Raw genomic sequence first — 20,504 nt, 5'->3', positions numbered from 1 at the left:
TAATTAACAAAATGGACCAGTACCCCAATGGCTGTAGGACAAGGCTAGCTAAACAAACATCTACATCCTCAATTGTCCCTGAAAAAATGTCCGCACCACCATAAATAACATCAATTCTTCATTGGTAAACTACAAATATTAAACCATAATAAAGATAGGACTATATGAACACCCCCCACATGTTACATAATTACATTGTTGGTTGGATAAAGACACCAGTCCACCCAGTTTAACCTGTTTATGTTTTACCGTTTCCCACATCCCTGTATCTTGTGTTCACTAAGATGCCCATCTAAGATTTTTTTTTTTTACATTTTCAATACTCCCTGCAAACACTAAAGAAGCCTTTATGCAGTTTAAAGAGTAACTCCACTTTTGTTGAGAAATAAACCCCTCCCCCTCTGGGTGATCTCTGTACATTGCAGGGATTGTAACAAACTTTGTTGCAGAGTCCTACCCTTTAATATTCTGGAGAGATAGCTGTTTGTCTGTGTCTATGGGCTCAGTGAGTCTGTATGGGAGTGGTTTTGTAATTATCAATCACAGTGGTAGCTGGTGACAAAAAAAAATTTTTTGGAGGGGGGGGGGTTGCGCAAACAAGCTCCTCCAGGTCTTTACCTGCAAACAGAGCCTCCACGGCTCCCCTGATACCCGGCAGCATCCCTTTTATATTTTCTTTGAGGATATCTCACCAAAAATGCAATTTTTGCTGCAGGGGATGCTCAAAATCTAATTTGGATCTTAGTGCAGACTTCTGGGAAGATCAGTGAGCCAATCACACAAGCAGGAAATTACATTTCTGGGGGGCATACTGTATACTATCTGTGTACAGAGCGCCTCCAGGTGGCCATATTGCATTTTTCAGAAAATTACAGCGGCTGCAGATTGAAAAGGAAAGGTCATTTTTAGTACTATTCAATTACAATATGACCTGTGTCACCCAATTGTATATGCTGTATTATTTTTATTTTATTTGCAAATTTTTTTCACTACAAAAGTGGAGTTACCCTTTAAGGTTGGCCCACTTCTCCTCCAACTTCATTGAGTGGCCACGTGAATACCCCTACACATATAATACATTAAAGCAGTTTAAAACTAACCCACCAAACATAGTTCCTCGATCCCAAATAGTTCAAATATTCCAAAGAGTATCCAGCTGGAAAAAGGGAATTCACACTGAACCATTTAACTGGTATGACCCGGGTTAAATGTCTATAGCCCATACTAAAAAAATAGAGCATAAAATCATCCCAAGATTTTTTTAAAAAAAGGAGATGATTATAACTTAAAAAAAAAATTGTGAAAAAAATTAATGAAATATTAAACAAAATGTGATATGAAAATGGATAAAAAGTATTATCAGTGCATGACTCCACATGTACCCAATGCATGTTATATGCTAAAAAGGAATAACAAACAGCAAAAAGTAGGTTTAAATGACCCAGTGCATAGGTGGAGTGGTGGTGCAAACCCCAGACCGGCTGGAAACTAATTAGCATTATGGAATATTGGCAGACCTGGGGAAAGGATGCTCAAAGCATATTGGGATGACCCACTTGGGTCATCGCACTGGAGAGATCTGCAGACCCTCTCAGTGGTGGAGATGAGCATGTGCACCAACTTTCCCAATGAACCTGATATCTCACCTTTTTTAGAAGTGAAGGTGACAACAGCAGATTGAATCTCTGGAATCCTCTCCACGTGGAAATCGATGTCCTCATTCTTCTCACTGATATTCTCCACCAGGAGGTTTAACATCTCAGGAGAGAAGCTGTCCTGGATGTTCTCAATCAGAACCAGAGAGGATTTGGGGTCCAGAGTCACCTCATCATCTTTTCTGGTGGGTTTCTCTGGTAAAGGGTTGTGACAAATAACCAACATGTAAAGCCTTTTCAATGACAGGTCCTGGTCTATACTGTTACTAGCTAGAACTGTCTACAAACATTGGATAACAGCCAACCATGCACATATGACCCTAACGTGAGACAATAGTTTTAAGGAAAGAGTTTTCTACTGTAGCAGAGTCCCGGGCTCCCAGAGGCCTAATGGTGACCTCCAGAGTTAGGGAGAGCCGACATCCTTCCTTGTAAAGTGGGTAACCAGACATGGTGGGTGTAATGTAAGATGAAATGATGGGCGCCAGTCATGTTTTGAATGCGAACAAGAGATTTATTGTCTCTTAACAAGAACTGTGGCGAGAGAGGGTTAGGGCCAGGACACCCTTAGGTAGATGCAATGTTAATTGGCAGACTCCGAGACACTATAGACAGCTATACAGGGAAAGACCTTTAGCCAGATGCCACGTCTGTATAGGTAGGACCGCTGTCTCCTATGGCACTGAACTTGTAACAGTCACAAAGGTAGTTGTACATAACTCTTGATAACACAGAACAGTCCATTTCTTATCTCACAGTATCCCACTATAGATCTTCAGTCACTGAGCTCCCAGTCTCCCCCTCCCTCTCACTCTCCCTCTCACGCCCTATCCCCCTCTCACTTTCGCTCCCCTTTCTCCCCCTCCCCTTCTCTCTCCCCCCCCTCTCCCTATCCCCCACTCACTCTCTTCCCCTCTCTCTCCCCCCTTTTCGCCCCTCTCTTCCCCCTCTCTCCCCCCCCCTTTCTCCCCCACTCCCATTCTCCCCCTTTCCCCCTCTCTCCCACTTTCCCTTTCCCTTTCTACCCCTCTCTATCCCTCTCTCTCCTCCCCCTATCTCCCTCTCCCTTTCTCCCCCTATTTCCCTCTCTGTTTCTCCCCCTCTCTCTCCTTCTCCCCTATCTCCCCCGCTCTCTCCTTCTCTCCCCTCCTTCTCTCCCTCCCTCCCCCCTCTCTCTCCTTCTCTCCCTCTCTCCCCCCTCTCTCTCCTTCTCCCCCTCTCTCCCCCTCTCTCTCCTTCTCCCCCTCTCTCCCCCTCTCTCTCCTTCTCCCCCTATCTCCCTCTCTCCCCCTCTCTCTCTCCTTCTCCCCCTATCTCCCTCTCTCCCCCTCTCTCTCCTTCTCCCCCTCTCTCTCTCTCCTTCTCCCCCTATCTCCCTCTCTCCCCCTCTCTCTCCTTCTCCCCCTATCTCCCTCTCTCCCCCTCTCTCTTCCCCCTTCTCCCCTTATTTCCCTCCCTCCCCCTCTCTCTCCTTCTCCCCTTATCTTCCTCCCTCTCTCCCCTTTTCCCCCTCTCTCCCCCTATCTCCCCCTATCTCCCCCCTCTCTCTCCTTCTCCCCCTATCTCCCCCCTCTCTCTCCTTCTCCCCCTATCTCCCCCCTCTCTCTCCTTCTCCCCCTATCTCCCCCCTCTCTCTCCTTCTCCCCCTATCTCCCTCTCCCCTTCTCCCCCCTCTCCCCCCTCTCCCCTTCTCCCCCCTCTCCCCTTCTCCCCCCATCTCTCCTTCTCCCCCATCTCTCCTTCTCCCCCATCTCTCTCTCTCTCTCACTCCCTGTCTCCTTCTCCCCCTATCTCCCTCTCCCTTTCTCTCCCTCTCTCTCCCCCACTCTGTTTTTTTGAACATTTTACATGTTCCTCTTTTAAAAACGCTTACAAACGCGGTTTACCACGTTTACAAGCATTCGGTGTTTGAAATGCCAGTATACTACAGTCTTGAACGCAATTTATCTGCTTTCAAAAAAAAAAAAAAACCATCAGAAAACTCAACTGCCTCTAAACTCCTATAAAAGGACGGAGTGTACACATCGAATAACATAGAGGAGAGTTCAGGGACTGCTGAAAAAAAAAAAAAAAAAAACAAACAACTGCTCTCACATGTGAGGTTAGCACCCGCGGTGCACAAGAAGCCCAAAGCTACATGTGGAGTCAATAATATCCCTCTGCACCCCGTCAATCACCTAAATTGTACTGGAAATCTGAGGAGATCTGATTGGTTGATCTGAGAACAATATACATGAAAATTTCACTTTATTAGTGTCACCTATTGATGTCCATTACCTTCTTCTCCTGGACTCTGATGTACTTTATGGTCCTACAAAATGGGGAAAACACATTACTGTCAGGGCGGGTTCAACAGTGATTATCAGTGACGTTCTGTCATAGAACAAACAGAATAGACATACGTACACAAAGTATATTTAGAAACTTCTCTAACCGCTGCATGCCAGAGTGGGGATGTGACCTTCTACAGGATTTAACTCACCTGCTATCAACTCCTTTCCATGATCATTATTGTCCAAAAGAATGCGAATCAGAAGGTGCTCACTAAAGGCAGCAATTACATCAAGCCAACGCGTTTCAGGGGAAAGGACCCCCCCTCTTTAGGGCGGAGAATAAACTGACGATGGATGTACATCAGGGGGTACATTCTTTTTTTATTTTTAATAAAGCAATTATCAAAAACTGTGTGTTTTATTTTTGACACTTTTTTGCTGACTGGATAGAGGTACTATGTACCCCATACTTATTCACATAGGGTGGGCGGGATCTGGGGGCCCCCTTGTTAAAGAGGTCTTCCAGATTCTGTTAAGCGCCCCCAGACCCCCACAACCACTGCCCAGGGTTGTGGGGATAAGGCCCTTGTCCTCATCAACACGGGGACAAGGTGCTTTTGGGTTGGGGTCAGGCATGGTATAAAATCTGGAATCCACATAAAAGAATACACTCACTTAGATCCCAACAATGACCAACTCAACCCTGTCATTGTATCAAACAACGGATGCAAATAACACACCTTTTATGATCAGGACAAAAGGAAAACTTCTGCAGGATAAAAAAGGTGTGTTATTTGCATCCGTTGTTTGATACAATGACAGGGTTGAGTTGGTCATTGTTGGGATCTAAGTGAGCGTATTCTTTTATGTGGATTCCAGATTTTATACCATGCCTGCCATTTGAATCATCGGGGTTTATCCTAGCAGGGTACTCCCTATTCTGATTTGATACCATTTCCAAGGTTTTCTATGTGCAATATTGATCCTTCTTGAGAAGAAATCAGTATGGTGGGGGTTATCAGTTCGCAGTTAGCAGTCGTCTGTCATCTGATTCACACACAAGTGCTCTGGTAGAAGGGTGTCTTATTGGGTTCCCCACAATCAGTATATTCTAAATGTAAGTTTTCATGTTATACATATACCATTATCATTCAGTTATGTAATATATACATACAAAGTATATTTGGATTTATATTATGTATATACATTTCTATTACAGCATCACTACTTACCCATCTGCCGTCCACTAGAGTCCCTGAAGAAGCCGACAAGGCGAAACGCGTTGGATTGTGGCTGTCTCCCTAGTTCAACCTCCCTCCACTGATGTTTTTTATGATATATATGTCATATCTTATCAGTTACTAGAGGGGGTAATGCCCACTGGAGACTGGGGGGAGGATATGAGGTTTAGTAGTATGATGCTGTTACAATGCTTTTAGTGTAGTTTCTTATGAGACACACCTTTTATCAATTTATTAAAACGATATTTTTACTTTATATGGTGTATGACTAATTATTCCAAGGGGAGGTTTTCAGCACTTTCAAAGTTCCAACCTTTTTTCTCTATGTTTAATCCTTATAGTTAGTGGGTGGGGTATAGTTAGCGGGTGGGGTATAGTTAGTGGGTGGGGTATAGTTAATGCTGTTTCTTTACAACCTCCACATTCTTTGAAATTCCATTCAGTTCTTTCTTCCGTTCTCCCTCCATAAACTGCAAGGTTGCCACTGACTTTACCTTGATGTCCTTCTGCACCAAAGTGTTCTTCCCCACAAAGTCTTGGATCTGCCCGTAGGCTTCTTCTACAGATGAAGATAGACCAGTGATCACCACTTCATTTCCTTTCTTCCCAGGGAGCTCCTCTATGGAAACTTTCATCCCGTCAGCATTACACATGTCATTTAGAAAAGACTTTAAATTTCCCCACTCCGGACTCTGAGTGACATTTTTATCCTCAAGAGCAACCCGTTTACAGACCATTTCTTTCTCTAAAATTTCTTCAGCATTATTCAGATCTTTATCAGTGTAACCAACTAACATGACTGCATTATCTTCCACCTGAAACATTGCTTTAATGTTGTGAAAAAGGTTATGAGACATTTCTTCATTGTCCACTGCCATCAGAAACTGGATGATGCTTGGATCACGATTAATGGATTTGGACTTCAGGTCCTGCCTAGTATTGATAATTTCACGTTTGGCAGTGAGCACTTCATCTTTTGGCCCATAGAGTTTGACTGACGTAGTAGCTCCATCATAACTAATCTTCACATGTGGGCTGTCTTCCTTGATACTTTTCTCCAGATCATGTGCCAACATTATTTTCCAAGCTGCAGGTTCAAGAGGCACCTTATCCTCCACTGTGCACAGTTGTCTATTGGTTTCTTCCACCAGTTTTTTAAATATTGGCTCAATCTTCTCAACATCTTCTGAATTACCCACAATGAAAGCCTTCTCTGCAGCTAAGTCTGGTTTTATGAGGACTCCATCATATGGTGAACTGGAGACCTTCTTCCTGATATCTTCCCACACCGGTGGCTTCAGGTCATACTCTATGACTTTATACTTCGACATTAGAGGTGAGAACTCTGTCTGGACTTTATTGCTCCAGGTTGGTGCTATCTTTGACAAGGTGCGTAGATGAGCAGAAAGGTTGCTGGGAAAGGATAGTGTAATGAGTGGTTTGGGGTCTCCTGGTTTTGGCCATTTCACTTCACAATAGTGATCTGTCATTTGCTTCTCTATACTCTGTTTTATTTCTTCATTGTTAAAGATAAACTCCAGTATTTGTGCACATATAGGACACTCTACAGGTCCAGGTGTCATGATATCGTTATTTTTCTTTCCGTACAGCCATTGGCCAATAGACGGGTAATACGGGTAAACAGAGAGGACTGAGTTGTGAAACGTATGCCGCTTTGTCAGGAATGTCTTTACAACTGCAACAAATAGATGAAAATTGTATTAGGAACACATAGTGGCTCATGGACAGCTCTTTGTTCAGTTTTGGTCATGGCCTTCATATCATTTAGAAGTGGAGCAAAACATTTACTAAAACTGAGTCTCAGATTTGGTAGAATGCAGTGTGAAGGGTACACATGATCTGTTGTACAATGTAGCAAGACAGAGTTGGTCTAAACCAATATTCTCCAAACTGCCGACTGCAGGCCAGATGCAACTCTTTGCTTGCTTTTAATCCAACCTTTGGGGGCATTGTTCCCTCCACTGATATAAAGCACTATTCCTTCCACTGACACCAATAGTGGGGGTACTATCCCTCCCACTGACACCAACGATGGGGTACTATCCCTCCCACTTGTGAAACATAAATACATACAAACCAGCGCTCGCAAATAAATTTGTGTAATATAATAATCTTCAAACTCTAACTATCCTGTTGCAGCTGCAGACTAAAAGTGCTGACACTTTAGTGATAAATAAATGAAAATCTGCGCTGGCAACTTACCAAATAGATAATTAATAAACTATAACGAGACCAAATAATAAATACACTATGCAAATAGTTGTGAATGTGAAAAAATGTATAAAGAAAAATTTAAATGTAGACCTTGCACAATTTACTGTATGCTGAGTGAAATCGTGCACAAATGCACTAACAGACTAAGTAGCTACAATGTGATGAGGGACAAATCAAATATATATATATGTACATACAAGTGATGCAGTTTGGATGAATGATCCAAAAAAACACATCCAAAACACTATGCGACTATAAGGCGATAAAATATCGCTTATACTGATGCAAAAAATAATAAATATATATAATATATCTATGTGCTCTCATATATTCATAATCATAGCAATGAAGTGAACCTCTATACAAAAATAAACGCCAAGTGAAATAGTGAAACAAAAATGTCAGTTATATCAAAATTGCAAATGACAGAGTATCTATTAGATTAAAATGCTCCTTCACAAAAGGACAAACAGCAGACTTCCAGCTTTTTCATCCGTATGATAAATCAGGGCAAAAGGTATACTGATGTTGGAGATGGTTAGAAGGAAACTTTTGGGACCACAAAGCTCGTGTTCCACCAAAAGAAAAGAAAAAACATATAGTGTAAAACCTTAGGATACCATGGGGTCACCTGCGCATATGTGCGCTACTCACGGGACCGGCATGCAGAGCAGGCATTCAGATACTTGGTCGGTTCGCCGCTGAACGGCGTGCGTTCCACCAACTCCAGGAAGTGATGTCACTGGTTAACAGGCGTAGGCAGGATGTTGCGTCGACGCGTTTCGCCCCTCCCCCAGGGCGTTATCAAAGACTTAACATCCTGCTCACGTGAGAAGTTATTTATATTGCGCTCGGTGAGTGACAGCCATTTACGGCCAATGGGTGAAATATCACCCATTCCTTCCTATATCATCATATCCTGTTGCAATTGAAAAACTTTAATCAGTGGCCGGAGACACAACATCTCAAATAAGCAGATGTATATGCTTGTGCCACTCATACAGGAAATCAAAGTTGACGCTAACCGTCTTATACAGAAATAAAATATGTTACAACAGGATATCTAGACAAATACAAATTCTATATAGTATATGTTGAATGTCTAATTTCCTTATTATACTTTATAGTAAAAATCAATATCTTTAATGTGATATATAATAAAAAAATAATAAAAAATATATATAAAATATAAAAATTATATATACATATAAATTAAAAATAATTGATATATGATTAATCGAAATTTTTTTTTTTTTTTTTAAAACATAACATCATACCTTGCTGATTGCTAAATTTTACAACAAGAAGAGTATGATAATCTTATTGTATATTAGTGAATATGGTATGAAAATATCCCAACAAATGTTGAAGAAAAATTGATTGATAACAATAAACGTAAGAGATAAATAAAATAAAATAAAACTACCAGTTAGATAAAAAACAGTTTAAGTCCAGCTCAATATTCAGGCCCAAGGGGTTCAACGTACGTAATCTATGGATCCACTGGGTTTCGTTTTGCGAAATATTTTGCCTAAGATTGGAACTTCGCCAGTGTTCCTCAACCTTATCAATCCCACAGAAGGTAAGTGAACTCGGGTCTTGATTGTGAAATAACCTAAAATGGTTGGAAAGGCCATGAAACTTATATCCCTTTTTAATCCTATTTACATGTTCTTTAAGTCTTATACCCAATTGCCTAGTAGTTCTTCCTACGTACTGGAGATTACAAGTACAAGACAAGAGGTAGGTAACATGTGTGGTGCTACAGGTTATGAATTTTTTTGATTTCATAAGATCTACCATCCACCAGAGAACTAAAATGGGTGGTTTTCCGTTTACAGAATTTAGATGTCTTGTACATTACACACCTGCCACAGCTGTAAAACCCAACACTATCTAGAAAGGTACATGCCTTTCTAGGAGGGTCTATGACATTGTGTGCCAGCTGAAGCCTTAATGTGGGTGGTTTGGTGTAAATAAATTTGGGCTGTTTTGGCAACACCTTCTTGAGATCATTGTCCTGAAGAAGGAGGGGCCAATGCCTCTTGACAATTTTCAAGAAAACTTCAATTTGTCCTTTTTTACAGGATTTAACAGACAATATCGTGATTTAGAGAAAATTGTCAAGAGGCATTGGCCCCTCCTTCTTCAGGACAATGATCTCAAGAAGGTGTTGCCAAAACAGCCCAAATTTATTTACACCAAACCACCCACATTAAGGCTTCAGCTGGCACACAATGTCATAGACCCTCCTAGAAAGGCATGTACCTTTCTAGATAGTGTTGAGTTTTACAGCTGTGGCAGGTGTGTAATGTGCAAGACATCTAAATTCTGTAAACGGAAAACCACCCATTTTAGTTCTCTGATGGATGGTAGATCTTATGAAATCAAAAAAATTCATAACCTGTAGCACCACACATGTTACCTACCTCTTGTCTTGTACTTGTAATCTCCAGTACGTAGGAAGAACTACTAGGCAATTGGGTATAAGACTTAAAGAACATGTAAATAGGATTAAAAAGGGATATAAGTTTCATGGCCTTTCCAACCATTTTAGGTTATTTCACAATCAAGACCCGAGTTCACTTACCTTCTGTGGGATTGATAAGGTTGAGGAACACTGGCGAGGTTCCAATCTTAGGCAAAATATTTCGCAAAACGAAACCCAGTGGATACATAGATTACGTACGTTGAACCCCTTGGGCCTGAATATTGAGCTGGACTTAAATTGTTTTTTATCTAACTGGTAGTTTTATTTTATTTTATTTTATTTTATCTATTTTATTTATCTCTTACGTTTATTGTTATCAATCAATTTTTCTTCAATATTTGTTGGGATATTTTCATACCATATTCACTAATATACAATAAGATTATCATACTCTTCTTGTTGTAAAATTTAGCAATCAGCAAGGTATGATGTTATGTTTTAAAAAAAAAAAAAAAAAATTTCGATTAATCATATATCAATTATTTTTAATTTATATGTATATATAATTTTTTTATATATATATATTTTTATATTTTATATATATTTTTTATTATTTTTTTATTATATATCACATTAAAGATATTGATTTTTACTATAAAGTATAATAAGGAAATTAGACATTCAACATATACTATATAGAATTTGTATTTGTCTAGATATCCTGTTGTAATATATTTTATCTCTGTATAAGACGGTTAGCGTCAACTTTGATTTCCTGTATGAGTGGCACAAACATATACATCTGCTTATTTGAGATGTTGTGTCTCCGGCCACTGATTAAAGTTTTTCAATTGCAACAGGATATGATGATATAGGAAGGAATGGGTGATATTTCACCCATTGGCCGTAAATGGCTGTCACTCACCGAGCGCAATATAAATAACTTCTCACGTGAGCAGGATGTTAAGTCTTTGATAACGCCCTGGGGGAGGGGCGAAACGCGTTGACGCAACATCCTGCCTACGCCTGTTAACCAGTGACATCAATTCCTGGAGTTGGTGGAACGCACGCCGTTCAGCGGCGAACCGACCAAGTATCTGAATGCCTGCTCTGCATGCCGGTCCCATGAGTAGCGCACATATGCGCAGGTGACCCCATGGTATCCTAAGGTTTTACACTATATGTTTTTTCTTTTCTTTTGGTGGAACGCGAGCTTTGTGGTCCCAAAAGTTTCCTTCTAACCATCTCCAACATCAGTATACCTTTTGCCCTGATTTATCATACGGATGAAAAAGCTGGAAGTCTGCTGTTTGTCCTTTTGTGAAGGAGCATTTTAATCTAATAGATACTCTGTCATTTGCAATTTTGATATAATTGACATTTTTGTTTCACTATTTCACTTGGCGTTTATTTTTGTATAGAGGTTCACTTCATTGCTATGATTATGAATATATGAGAGCACATAGATATATTATATATATATATTTATTATTTTTTGCATCAGTATAAGCGATATTTTATCGCCTTATAGTCGCATAGTGTTTTGGATGTGTTTTTTTGGATCATTCATCCAAACTGCATCACTTGTATGTACATATATATATTTTTGATTTGTCCCTCATCACATTGTAGCTACTTAGTCTGTTAGTGCATTTGTGCACGATTTCACTCAGCACACAGTAAATTGTGCAAGGTCTACATTTAAATTTTTCTTTATACATTTTTTTCACATTCACAACTATTTGCATAGTGTATTTATTATTTGGTCTCGTTATAGTTTATTAATTATCTATTTGGTAAGTTGCCAGCGCAGATTTTCGTTTATTTATCCCTCCCACTGACACCAATAATGGGGTACTATCCCTCCAACTGACACCAATAATGGGGTACTATTCCTCCCACTGACATCAACAGTGGGGTACTATTCCTCCCGCTGACACCAATAATGGGGTACTATTCCTTCCACTGACACAAACGATGGGGCGCTTTTCCTCCCTCTGATTCTAATGATGGGGCACAATTACTCCCACTAATACCAATGATGGGGCACTATTCCTCCTCCTACTAACTACATGCAGTATGTAATATTTTTATTCCCACTAACCACCCAGTCTTAAGACATTGTTTACTCCCAGTGACACTGGGGCAGTTTCTACTTCCACTGGTCACAGTCTGCCCCCCCCCCCCTAATGCCTGAAGGATTGAAAACTGGCCATTTGTTTGGAAATTTTGGAGATCCCTGATCTAAATTGTTAGTAAGCTGGATATATAGAGACACTTTTTAATGGGGCAGCAAAAGCTCTGATATTGGACCATTGTCTAAATCAAGGACTAACCCATGAACATCCAAGGGCCATACAGAGTTTTACTTCTACTGAATAACACTGTTCCATAAATGGTTGGACAACAGAGAGCCTTCCACTTTCCACCACCACAGCGCCCAAGATGGGTGCCTCTACTGCCTCTGTGTTGACCATCCAGAGGAGGATGTAAGAGGTCCCATGTACTGTATACACAGTTCCTTCACTGATAAACACACCTGTTGGGGACCCTTTGCCTAATAATTTCTCACTGCCTGACTTCAAGCTACCAAAGGTATTTTCAGGAAATTTCTAAACACATCTCCATCTCTTCCCGCAGTGCCATCCTGTCTGACCCCAACTGTGGCTTCATCAATATCAACTCCTGCCTGATACACTCATACCAAAGCTCGAAAAGGTGAGTACACTACTATAGACCTTGCTTTGATTTAATTCTGCTCTCACTATATACTTAAAATTCCAGTAAAAGGGTCAGTGCACCCAAATCTGGTCACTTAATGTTTGCTAGTTGCTGGAGAATTTATAATATTATAATCTTCTGGTAACTGTATGGGGATAACATTTGTAATAATAGTACTGAACATATAAAGTGGTGCATACATCAAAATAATTTTCATTGATGATCTTGAAATTATTTTATTAATGGAATAAAAGAAAAAAAAGAAAATTAAATTTGTGAAGTCCCTTAACAGTACTTAGGCTGAAAAAAAGGGGTGGGCAGAGGGGGACGGCTGCCCTGGGTGCAACGTGCATTGTAGAGATGAGGGTGCCGCAAGTTCCTTCTACTATAAGGCTGACAGAAGTAGTGACAGCGGCACAAATACTTCAGTCAGCCCAGCACTGGAAGCGGCTAGGAGAGGAGGAAAGAGCCCGGAGGAGGTTTGGGTCTTGCTCTCTCCCCCTCCTCCTTATAAGTTCCTACATAATGAAGGGAGGGGATGCAATTAGGCATCTTTGCCCTGGGCACTGGGTGATCTTATCCCGGCAGTGCTGCCAGTGACAGTACTGGTCAGTGTAGAGATGACCTCTTGGGCCAGTTGAAGATTGTCCCCTTGTATTGGTGGTCTGGAAGTCGGATGTGCCCCTGCACACTACTGAAGGGACCCTCAGCAACCTCAGGAGAAACCCTAGAGTGTCACAGAACCTTGGTTAGAGTTGGACTAGATGAACCTACATCCTGTAGCAAATTGTTGGTGGTGCTACCAAATTATTGTGACCTCAACAAGAGCCCCCATATTATAAAGAAAAAAAAATGCACCGTGTGGTGAGAAATAAAAGCTTTTAAAACACTACACAAGACTGGATCCCCAACAAGGGCCTAGTCACCCTAGTCCAGCCTTTCTTAACATTTTCAACATACCCTTGAAATAACTTTCTGGTCTCAGGGAACCCCTGCTAATGAATACTACTCGTGATACATTAGTGCATTAGTGTGATGGTCAGTGGGAAAAATGCTCCTTATATGTGGAAAAGAATTACCCCCTTACAGATAACTCAAATGATGACTGGTGTCAGTGAGAACTTATCTGAGAGGCATAAATTGCTCATTGCTCAGGGAACCCTTAACCATCTCTGGAGGAACCCCAGGGATTCGTGGAATACTGTTGAGAAACTCTGCCCTAGTCTAACCTGACATTGGTTTAAACGCTTCTTCACCCAAAACCGAAAAATTGCACTCCGTGACTCTGTACAATATATAAACTCAAATATAAGACACAGAGACTGAAACCTTTTACCTTCAGGGCTGGAGAATGTAATGATGGCGGCACCTTCTTCCGGTAACATCTCTTTCTTTTCTATCGGCCCACCTCCGTGCTTTGTACTCTCAAGGTAAAGTTCGAGGAAGTCCTCCGATGTGTTGGCCGGGAGACCCTCTAGCCGGACACTTCTGGTGTTCTCCAGACATTTGACTCTCAGATTTTGCTGTTTGGCTCTCGGACTTCCAGAAAACCTTTCAATGAAGTCTGGAATATCTGTGTGAAGACGAATCACAATCAGCTCCCTGAACAAATGTGTACACAGGGGGCACTTACTGCGAGGCAGAACTCCAGTTAGGTTTTTTTTTTTTTCACTTTTCTGCTGTGGGAAGAGTGGAGAAGGGTTAAAACCTCCATAATGATTTTAGGCTTCACTCATGCTGTTGATTACCGTCATACACTGTACAAAGCAGTATGTCTCTGCAGGTGGAGATCACAGGCATTTGCGATCAGTCGTGGTCAGAAAGTCTATACTAATCAATGACAGGCTTATAGGCACTGTGGCTGTCGGACTGTAGCAGCACATATAGTGACTGTTTATGGTTAGAGATGAGCAGCCCTGGATGTAACAGGGGGGCGCTCATCTGTCCCTACCTCCATGTAACCGATCAGTGTGCAAGCAGCCTCGGTGCTAATCAGCCTGTCATTGATTTGTACAAGTGTAGCCAGGAACTGTGTCAGGGGACCTAACCAAGAAAGGGGCTTCTGCAGGGGACTAGGAGTGAGCCTCTCACCCACTGACTATGACCCAGGGAGAGAGAAGATCACTCTCTAATGATGGATCACCACTTAATGGACACTGAGAATGTGGTTTGGATTACTGCAGATGGGACAGTAATATTTATCAACTATATCCCTCAAGAAATCTATGATACATTAATTCCACTGTATCAGAATGATGGGACATTGTATGAGCTTTGTCTCAGACTATTGTAGGTAGGAGACGAACAGTCTGATACTGGGGTCTCCTGCTATTATCTGTTTAATAAGGTCTCCTGTGTTTATATTTAGGATACCGTATAATGTACTCTGCTTTACCCTTGTGCCGGGCAGTCTGTTCACCTGGGCTGGTTTAAGTGCTGCGTTAATTAGCATGTTAGGCCCCTTTCACACGAGGTGGACTCCGTTTCTACAGAGCCCGCCTCGGTCCGCCGGCTCAGCGGGAGATCTGTCCGTTGATCTCCGCTGAGCCGTCGGATGACAGGTCCCTCTCTGCTCACTGAGCGGGGAGGGGCTTGTCAGGCGCCGCTGCCGCCTATGGAGCGATCGGACGAAAACGGACAGCGTGTCCGTTTTCATCAGATCTCACCCGATCCGATCCGCCAGCGACGGACCTGGACGTAGAGCCATCCGTCTGCTTTTAGCGGATCGGACCGGGTCAGATGTCAGCGGACATGTCTCCGCTGACATCCGACGCTCCATAGACTAACATGGAGCGCCCGTTCAGGTCCGCTGTCAAAACTGACAGGCGGACCTGAACGGTCCGATCGTGTGAAAGGGGCCTTAATCATATATCATTGTCAGCTAGTAGTTGTTAGAGGAGGGGGGAGTAGCCACGAGTCAGCCCTACCTCGTTATCTAACCTACTGTGTGATGTTTTGGGTAAATATTTGGGTTATTGTGTCTGTGGGGGACTGACATACTTTTCAAGTGTATAAAAAGCCTGTATCTTTGTCCAATAAAACATTCCATGTTGCAGTTTTGTAACTGAGTTAGTCTTGCCTGGTTCTTGGTTACAACATGTGGCTGTAATATCTGGTATCTGAAGGTCCAGACTGGAGGAAGCAGTGTACTGACGGAAGCACTCAAGCGAAGTGTGGGAAGCGGGTTCCGTCACAGACACTTTACAGCATCTACACAGTGAGGCTGTTCCCTCTAGTGCCCAGTCTGGACCCTGCTTTGTCACATCCTGAACGCAGATTGAGTGAGAACTTACAGAATAGTGGATGATCTTAGGACATGTAGTCTAGAGAGCTGAAATCTGCACTAGAGGTGGACAATTGCGGACTACAAGTTCTAGGTGGCTGAAGAGGAAGAACAGAGTGCTGGGAGAGGGGATAAATGGCCTCGGATGGGGAGGAGTCAGTCTCTTGGGACCACAGCCTTCAACTGGAAGCAATGACCTGGACAGTCGGGGGAGAGCGTGTTGTTGCTGCAGCCTAGGCAGCAAGGGAAGCCTCCGGTGGGGGTGGTCACCAGTGGCTCCGGCCAGTCTGATGGTAATTGGGAGGCCACCCTCATTGCCCGAAATACAGATCACCGCGCTGTAGGGTCTGTGGTCGAGCACCCTTCCCTTATTACAGAATCTGCAGGAACCTGCTCCAGGACCTTCCTGTCATTTCTTTAAACCTGGTATTGTTCAGAGTGGTGAGCGGTCGGAAGCCCACCCTCTTTGCATAACAAGAGACACTGCATGCAGACACCTTTACTTTGCTTTCCTCACTTAAGCCCATAACGTGTTACATTTGCTGTTGCAACATTGGATACTCCCCACCCCCCAACCCCATCCTATAACAAGGAACTATACTGGACCCTTGTTTAAGCTAGCTGAAGACTCAGACCCCACCTGCAACAAACCAATACTCCTCTGTCCCCCTCCCCCACCGAAGGGGCATCATACCTGTCTACATCACTAAAGGACCCTTTTCAGAGACCAGGGTTTACATCTTGTGTATAGTTGGTTGAAACCATTCTTGAGTATCTGTGTTCAAGTGGGCAGTGGCATCAGGGGGTAAGAAGGGAGGAGTCTGACACAAAATTGGCCATTCTCCTTCCCTTTTTCTTACCTGTGGCCGTATGCTTTATTCAGATTACTGTTTGCTGCTCTATTTCCTATTCCTATTGAAACTCTATGTTCATGATGATTCTGATGATTCTGTCTATTTCTGCCAAGAGTTATTAACTTCATATTTGCCTACGCTATTCTTTGATGATTTGTTTGCTTGCAGAACCCGATGTAAAAGAATGACTTGATTACTGTGTCATATTTTGGTGTCTTCATAATTGTAGTCAAAAATGTCCAAACCAAGGGTGTGAGAGGTGTCGGGAGACTTGAAGGGTCAGGGCAACCATTGGGTGTCAGATATCTCTAAGTGGCCCTCAAGGGGGTAGGGCTACACAAGCTTCCTGACTGCAACTGGTCACAAAGACCCATGACCCCCCCCCCCCCCCCCCCCCCCCCAGAAATTAGCTGTTCAGTGTATGACCACAATTGGCCATATGAATGAAGCTTTATTACTAATTAACAAAATGGACCAGTACCCCAATGGCTGTAGGACAAGGCTAGCTAAACAAACATCTACATCCTCAATTGTCCCTGAAAAAATGTCCGCACCACCATAAATAACATCAATTCTTCATTGGTAAACTACAAATATCATATTAAACCATAATAAAGATAGGACTATATGAACACCCCCCACATGTTACATAATTACATTGTTGGTTGAATAAAGACACCAGTCCACCCAGTTTAACCTGTTTATGTTTTACCATTTCCCATATCCCTGTATCTTGTGTTCATTAAGATGCCCATCTAAGATTTTTTTTTTAAATTTTCAATACTCCCTGCAAACACTAAAGAAGCCTTTATGCAGTTTAAAGAGTAACACCACTTTTGTTGAGAAATAAACCCCTCCCCCTCTGGGTGATCTCTGTACATTGCAGGGATTGTAACAAACTTTGTTGCAGAGTCCTACCCTTTAATATTCTGGAGAAATAGCTGTTTGTCTGTGTCTATGGGCTCAGTGAGTCTGTATGGGAGTGGTTTTGTAATTATCAATCACAGTGGCGGCTGGTGATAAAAAAAAAAAAAAATTGGGGGGGGAGCAAACAAGCTCCTCCAGGTCTTTACCTGCAAAACGGAGCCTCCACGGCTCCCCTGATACCCGGCAGCATCCCTTTTAGATTTTCTTTGAGGATATCTCACTAAAAATGCAATTTTTGCTGCAGGGGATGCTCAAAATCGAATTTGGATCTTAGTGCAGACTTCTGGGAAGATCAGTGAGCCACAAGCAGGAAATTACATTTCTGGGGGGCATACTGTATACTATCTGTGTACAGAGCGCCTCCAGGTGGCCATATTGCATTTTTCAGAAAATTACAGCGGCTGCAGATTGAAAAGGAAAGGTCATTTTTAGCACTATTTAATTACAATATGACCTGTGTCACCCAATTGTATATGCTATATTATTTTTATTTTATTTGCAAATTTTTATGGCTACAAAAGTGGAGTTACCCTTTAAGGTTGGCCCACTTCGCCTCCAACTTCATTGAGTGGCCACGTCAATACCCCTACACATATAATACATTAAAACAGTTTAAAAAAACGTAGTTCCTCGATCCCAAATAGTTCAAATATTCCAAAGAGTATCCAGCTGGAAAAAGGGAATTCACACTGAACCATTTAACTGGTATGACCCGGGTTAAATGTCTATAGCCCATACTAAAAAAATAGAGCATAAAATCATCCCAAGATTTTTTTAAAAAAAGGAGATGATTATAACTTAAAAAAATACATTGTGAAAAAAAATAATGAAATATTAAATAAAATGTGATATGAAAATAGATAAAAAGTATTATGACTTTTTGCATGACTCCACATGTACCCAGTGCATGTTATATGCTAAAAAGGAATAACAAACAGCAAAAAGTAGGTCTAAATGACCCAGTGCATAGGTGGAGTGGTGGTGCAAACCCCAGACCGGCTGGAGACAAATTAGTATTATGGAATATTGGCAGACCTGGGGAAAGGATGTTTAAAGCATATTGGGATGACCCACTTGGGTCATCGCACTGGAGAGATCTGCAGACCCTCTCAGTGGTGGAGATGAGCATGTGCACCAACTTTCCCAATGAACCTGATATCTCACCTTTTTTAGAAGTGAAGGTGACAACAGCAGATTGAATCTCTGGAATCCTCTCCACATGGAAATCGATGTCCTCATTCTTCCCACTGATATTCTCCACCAGGAGGTTTAACATCTCAGGAGAGAAGCTGTCCTGGATGTTCTCAATCAGAACCTGAGAGGATGGGGGGTCCAGAGTCACCTCATCATCTTTTCTGGTGGGTTTCTCTGGTAAAGGGTTGTGACAAATAACCAACATGTAAAGCCTTTTCAATGACAGGTCCTGGTCTATACTGTTACTAGCTAGAACTGTCTACAAACATTGGATAACAGCCAGCCATGCACATATGACCCTAACGTGAGACAATAGTTTTAAGGAAAGAGTTTTCTACTGTAGCAGAGTCCCGGGCTCCCAGAGGCCTAATGGTGACCTCCAGAGTTAGGAAGAGCTGACATCCTTCCTTGTAAAGTGGGTAACCAGACATGGTGGGTGTAATGTAAGATGAAATGATGGACGCCAGTCATGTTTTGAATGCGAACAAGAGATTTATTGTCTCTTAACAAGAACTGTGGTGAGAGAGGGTTAGGGCCAGGACACCCTTAGGTAGATGCAATGTTAATTGGCAGACTCTGAGACACTATAGGAAGACAGCTATACAGGGAAAGACCTTCAGCCAGATGCCGCGTCTGTATAGGTAGGACCGCTGTCTCCTATGGCACTGAACTTGTAACAGTCACTGAAGGTAGCTGTACATAACTCTTGGTAACACAGAACAGTCCACTTCTTATCTCACAGTATCCCACTGTAGATCTTCAGTCACTGAGCTCCCAGTCTCCCCCTCTCACTTTCGCCCCCCCCCCTTTCTCCTCCTCCCCTTCTCCCCCTATCTCCATCTCCCTTTCTCTCCCCCCCTCTCTCCCTCCTTCTCCCCCCTCTCTCTCTCCTTCTCCCCCCTCTCTCTCTCTCTCCTTCTCCCCCATCTCTCTCTCTCTCCCTGTCTCCTTCTCCCCCTATCTCCCTCTCCCTTTCTCTCCCTCTCTCTCCCCCACTCTCTGTTTCGTCAACATTTTACATGTTCCTCTTTTAAAAATGCTTAGAAACGCAAATGCGGTTTACCACGTTTACAAGCATTCGGTGTTTGAAATGCCAGTATACTACAGTCTTGAACGCAATTTATCTGCTTTCAAAAAAAAAAAAAAAAAAAAAACGTCAGAAAACTCAACTGCCTCTAAACTCCTATAAAAGGACGGAGTGTACACATCGAATAACAGAGGAGAGTTCAGGGACTGCTGAAAAAACAAACAAACAAACAACTGCTCTCACATGTGAGGTTAGCACCCGCAGTGTACAAGAAGCCCAAAGCTACATGTGGAATCAATAATATCCCTCTGCACCCCGTCAATCACCTAAATTGTCCTGGAAATCTGAGAAGATCTGATTGGGAGAACAATATACATGAAAATTTCACTTTATTAGTGTCACCTATTGATGTCCATTACCTTCTTCTCCTGGACTCTGATGTACTTTATGGTCCTACAAAATGGGGAAAACACATTACTGTCAGGGCGGGTTCAACAGTGATTATCAGTGACGTTCTGTCATAGAACAAACAGAAATGACATACATACACAAAGTATATTTAGAAACTTCTCTAACCGCTGCATACCAGAGTGGGGATGTGACCTTCTACAGGATTTAACTCACCTGCTATCAACTCCTTTCCATGATCATTATTGTCCAAAA

At 42.2% G+C, this 20,504-nt stretch overlaps 1 protein-coding gene across 2 annotated transcripts in view; it reads right to left on the bottom strand.

The window, feature by feature from the left end:
* Positions 1 to 20,504, bottom strand: part of LOC141147296 (protein mono-ADP-ribosyltransferase PARP14-like) — a 421,364-nt gene that overhangs the window by 349,945 nt on the left and 50,915 nt on the right. For both annotated transcript variants that reach the window (XR_012245043.1, XM_073634505.1), the window contains 6 exons: positions 20,261 to 20,294; positions 18,785 to 18,988; positions 13,893 to 14,129; positions 5,664 to 6,865; positions 3,933 to 3,966; positions 1,647 to 1,850 (listed from right to left, as the gene is read on the bottom strand). Coding sequence is in view for 1 of the 2 variants with exons in the window: in XM_073634505.1 (XP_073490606.1) it covers positions 1,647 to 1,850; positions 3,933 to 3,966; positions 5,664 to 6,865; positions 13,893 to 14,129; positions 18,785 to 18,988; positions 20,261 to 20,294 (1,915 nt within the window). In the remaining variant the exon portion in view is untranslated. The remainder of the gene's footprint in view (positions 1 to 1,646; positions 1,851 to 3,932; positions 3,967 to 5,663; positions 6,866 to 13,892; positions 14,130 to 18,784; positions 18,989 to 20,260; positions 20,295 to 20,504) is intronic.

The sequence above is a fragment of the Aquarana catesbeiana genome, linkage group LG06 (genome assembly GCF_042186555.1).
Source record: "Aquarana catesbeiana isolate 2022-GZ linkage group LG06, ASM4218655v1, whole genome shotgun sequence".
Classification (NCBI taxonomy): domain Eukaryota; kingdom Metazoa; phylum Chordata; class Amphibia; order Anura; family Ranidae; genus Aquarana; species Aquarana catesbeiana.
This window is presented reverse-complemented; position numbering and strand designations above follow the sequence as displayed.